The sequence below is a fragment of the Ursus maritimus genome, assembly GCF_017311325.1.
Source record: "Ursus maritimus isolate PB19 chromosome Y unlocalized genomic scaffold, ASM1731132v1 scaffold_Y1, whole genome shotgun sequence".
Classification (NCBI taxonomy): domain Eukaryota; kingdom Metazoa; phylum Chordata; class Mammalia; order Carnivora; family Ursidae; genus Ursus; species Ursus maritimus.
Window position 1 is genome coordinate 274,069 of NW_024423324.1, and position 4,759 is coordinate 278,827.

Here is a 4,759-nt window from a genome sequence, read left to right on the forward strand (position 1 = left end):
TTATAAATGGACTTATTTATAAGTAGGCAGGTGATTATCATTAGACGGTAATGGTTAAGAGCAAAGTCTCTGGGGCCAAACTTGGACTTAAAAATCAGCTTCACAGTAAACTGTGACCTAATGAAAGGGAAGAATAATCCCTCATTAGTTGTTTTAGGGAGTTATGGTAGGATTGTTTGTAGCACATAATTCAGTGATGAGTAAATGACAGCTTTTGTTACCAGGTATTCCCTATGCAGCAATAAATTGGGCTACGTATATTGATTTAAATTCTTATAGTCACGGGATAGTGTCTGTAGATGAACATAATGGTAACTTTTTATTTTGCAGGGTTCTATAGTCAAAGATCTTATGAATAACAATGGCAGGAAAACCATCACTTTTTAAAGTAATTCTCCTTGGAGATGGTGGAGTTGGGAAGAGCTCTCTAATGAACAGATATGCGACCAATAAGTTTGATACCCAGCTCTTCCATACAATAGGTGTGGAATTTTTAAATAAAGATTTGGAGGTGGATGGACATTTTGTTACCATGCAGATTTGGGACACAGCCGGTCAAGAGCGATTCAGAAGCCTGAGGACGCCGTTTTACAGAGGTTCTGACTGTTGCCTGCTCACTTTTAGTGTCCATGATTCTCAGACCTTCCAGAACTTGAGTAACTGGAAGAAAGAATTCATATATTGCGCAGATGTGAAAGAGCCCGAAAGCTTACCTTTCGTGATTTTGGGCAACAAGATTGACATAACTGAACGTCAGGTGTCTACAGAAGAAGCCCAAGCCTGGTGCAGGGACAACGGCGACTATCCTTACTTTGAAACAAGTGCAAAAGATGCCACAAATGTCGCAGCGGCCTTTGAGGAAGCAGTTCGAAGAGTGCTTGCTACTGAGGATAGGTCAGATCACCTGATTCAGACAGACACAGTCAGTCTGCACCGAAAGCCCAAGCCTAGCTCATCTTGCTGTTGATCGTTAGAGAGGTTGCCTATGCGATCTAACCAACTTACACACATACACAAAAAAGACACAGGGTAGAGAAGAGAATTAGCATTTGCAGCAATGCATCATCTACTCATAAAATTAAACTAACCACATTGCTGCTTTGTTAGTGGGTGGGAGAAGGGACACATCCACTCGTGGAAGAATCAATTTACTCAGTAGTGGCACCTTACATTTATAAATTGTAATGGTTGTCTAATAACGTTTAATTTAAATGTGTACGTTACAGAGCTAATAAATCAGATGATCAATACTTTAATTATAGTTAAAGTGAAACACTGCATTATTCTTAAAGTTATAGCTGGGCTGCTTTTCTCTTTAGAAAATTGAAAACTATATATTTAAGTTTCTCCCGCTATCCAAAAGTAGAGTGTTCTTCTGAAAACTTTCATAAGGAAAATGGTACAGTACAAAGAAGCAATTATTAATTTATATGGAGAACTTTTTGAGTGTACTCAGACCAAAACAAATAACCTCTTAGGCTTTCCTGACACCTTAGGACATGTGTTGCTAACAGATGCCCAAAATAAATCAAGGTGAAGAACAGATGCTCATCAACATAGTTCAGAATTCAGGCATTTGGATGGTGAGATCTTGAGTATAGTTCCTGGGAAAGGATCTTGACAGTGGCACTGTCACTGCTTGAAATGTGTGCTACCTCTATAAGGTCTCTCTACAAAATGTGCTGAATGCTGTTTTTGCTTTTTACCTGTTTTCATAAAAGCAAAAATCTGGTTTGGATTTGTTTTAGTAAGTGAACAACTACTAATGTAGGTCTTTTGTAAAACCAATTGGGAAAATGCAAACTTTTGAAAAGTAGAGGATACTTGTATTTGTATTTTTACGCATCTCATTCTTGGTTCAGGAAAAACATTTGCTAAAGCAATGTTAAATACAGTTGACCCTTGAACAACATAGGGTAGAGGGGCACTGAGCCACCACATAGTACAAAAATTCCATGTAACTTTTAACTTCCCTCAAACTTTACTACTGGTACTCTGCTGACCAGAAAACTGATCAATTACATAAACAGTTAACATATTTCGTATGTTACATATATTATATACTGTATTTTTATAATGAAATAAGCTAGACAAAAAATTGATTTAAAAAATCATAAAGAAGGGAAAATATAGTACTGTATTGTGTAGATGAAAAGGAATCTCTCTGTAAGTGGACCCACACAGTTCAACCCCTGTTGTTCAAGGATCAACTATAGTATAAGTTAAAATCAAATGAAATGTAGCCTTTAGTTTGTTTTTTGATTGAATTACTACTTCTATTTAAAATAATTTAATGACTCATATTTTAGTATTAAATATCAATAGAGTTAGTTTCACTGGTAATTGTCATTTGTGTACAACATGGCCAACCCATTTGCTAACTTTATTGCTCTTCAGAGGAAGTACAAAGAAGAACCATTCTTTCTGTGAGGGAAAATAAAGGCATCCTTATTTAGTTAGGTGTTTAGTGTCTTTTCTATCACCAAACATTTTTTAGTAACATATATTAAAGAAAATTTGTCATTTTTTAGAGAACTTGCTGCAAAGATCAAATGACACAAATTTTTTGTGGCTAAAGTTTGTGTAATGTGCTTGTGAGATGATCCTACAGAGATAAGGGCATACACTGAGCCTACACAGAGTCTAAAGTGTCTGTTAGTGTAGACAGGGATGTGTTAGTGTAGACGGGGCTCTTTAACTGTGGACTGTTAATGGTTATCAAAGGACATTATATGGGTATGAGAGCCATTCTTGCCATGCAAGAGTAGTTGAATACATGAAACTAGATTCATGTATTTCTCTACCTGACCCTATTATTTGGAACATCTGAAAGATTACCATTAGAGTAAACTAAGTATTTGAGAATCCAATTTCCTAATATAGTGAACAAATTTGCCATAATACCATAAATTTGTAAAAATTAAATTTCCTCATATTCTTACACTAGAAACAGCTTTAGTTTTTACTATTTATAACATAATAATTTGCCCTCCAAAATTGTAATCCCCATCACAAAAGAAAAACATAATGTAAACCTATTGTTAACAAACTGGTGTACATTCTATATTCCTTTTTTTTTTTAAATTGGAGAACTTGCTTTAAGAACTTTTTAAAATTCATGTTGAGTGTAGTCATTGTTTTATGAGTTGTCCTTTTCTGTACACATGTGCATGCATTTTCAATATGACAAACTTCATTTTATTAGCTATGTGGATGTCTAACAATTTATTTACACAATTCTTTATCATTGACTTTTGGATATAAAATATTAATTGATATTAGAAAATTTCAAATGATAAATATTACGTGACATTTGTACACTGCCACTTTCTACTAGTTGGTCAACAATTGGTATTGCAAGTATTTTTTTTTAATTTTGTGACTAGGTAATAATATAACCATACTCTTTAAAAGATTTTCTTTATTTACTTGACAGAGACAGCGAGAGAGGGAACACAAGCAGGGGGAGTGGGAGAGGAAGAAGCAGGCTCCCAGCGGAGCAGGGAGCCCTACTTGGGACTCGATTCCAGGACCCTGGGATCATATCCTGAGCCAAAGGCAAATGGTTAACAGTGAGCCACCTGGGCGCCCCTATAATCATACTCTTAATATAAAAAATTCAAGGAACTAATACATGTACTACAGTAGCTTGTTCTTACTCTTGGTGGCAACTATGTATTAGATTCTTGAAAGTCATTTAATACTTAAATACATTTTTTATCTGCATAAGGGAAGTATAGGTGTATGGGATATTACGTATAGTTTTTGTGGTTGCACAAATTTAATATCTTACTGATTATTTTTAAATATTGAGGAAATTTCCCTTCCATTTCTGTTTTTTGAAACAGCTTCAGAAGAATAGGTATTAGTTCTTCTTTAAATGTTTGGTAGAATTCCCCTGGGAATCCATCTGGCCCTACACTTTTGTTTGTTGGAACACTTTTGATTACTGCTTCAGTTTCCTTGCTGCTTATGATTCTTTCAGGTTGCCTATTTCTTCTTGTTTCAGTTTTGGTAAGTTTATAAGTTTCTAAGAATGCATCCATTTCTTCCAGATTATCTAATTTGTTGGCACATAGTTGCTCATAATATATTCTTAAAATTGTTTGTATTTCTTCAGTATTGGTTGTGATCTCTCCTCTTTCATTCATGATTTATTAATTTGAGTCCTTTCTCTTTTCTTTTGATAAGCCTGGCCATGGCTTATTGATCTTATTAATGAGAGGAAGGGTTGGCAGGGTATTTTCAAAGCTCTATCTGAAAAGAACATGCAGCCAAGGATCCTTTATCCAGCAAGGCTGTCATTCAGAATTGATGGAGAGACAAGGACCTTCCAATATAGGCAGAAACTGAAGGAATTTGTAACCACCACCAAGCCAGTCCTACATGAGATACTAAGAGGAGGTTCTATAAAAGTGAAAAGGCCCCAAGAGTGATACAGAACAGAAATTTACAATCTATACAAACAACGATTTCACTGGCAACATGAAATCATTAAAATCATATCTCTCAATAATCACTCTCAATGTGAATTGGCCTAAAAGCTCCCATTAAACAGCACAGCGTTGCACATTGGATAAAAAGACATGACTCATCCATTTACTGTCTACAAGAAACTCATTTTGAACCTAAAGATACATCCAGACGGAAAGTAAAGGGATGGAATACCATTCTTCACGCCAATGGACCTCAAAAGAAAGCTGGGGTACCAATTCTCACATCAGACAGATTAGATTTTAAACTAAAAACTGTAGTTAGA

General features: G+C 35.4%; 1 protein-coding gene across 1 annotated transcript; it reads left to right on the forward strand.

Annotated features, from left to right (window-relative positions):
* The first annotated feature begins 346 nt into the window (after nt 1-346).
* On the forward strand, nt 347-1,235 carry LOC103681299 (ras-related protein Rab-9A-like). The gene has a single exon (XM_008710837.2). The coding sequence runs from the start codon at nt 362-364 to the stop codon at nt 965-967; it is 606 nt and encodes a 201-aa protein (XP_008709059.2). The 5' UTR covers nt 347-361; the 3' UTR covers nt 968-1,235.
* The last annotated feature ends 3,524 nt before the right edge of the window (nt 1,236-4,759 follow it).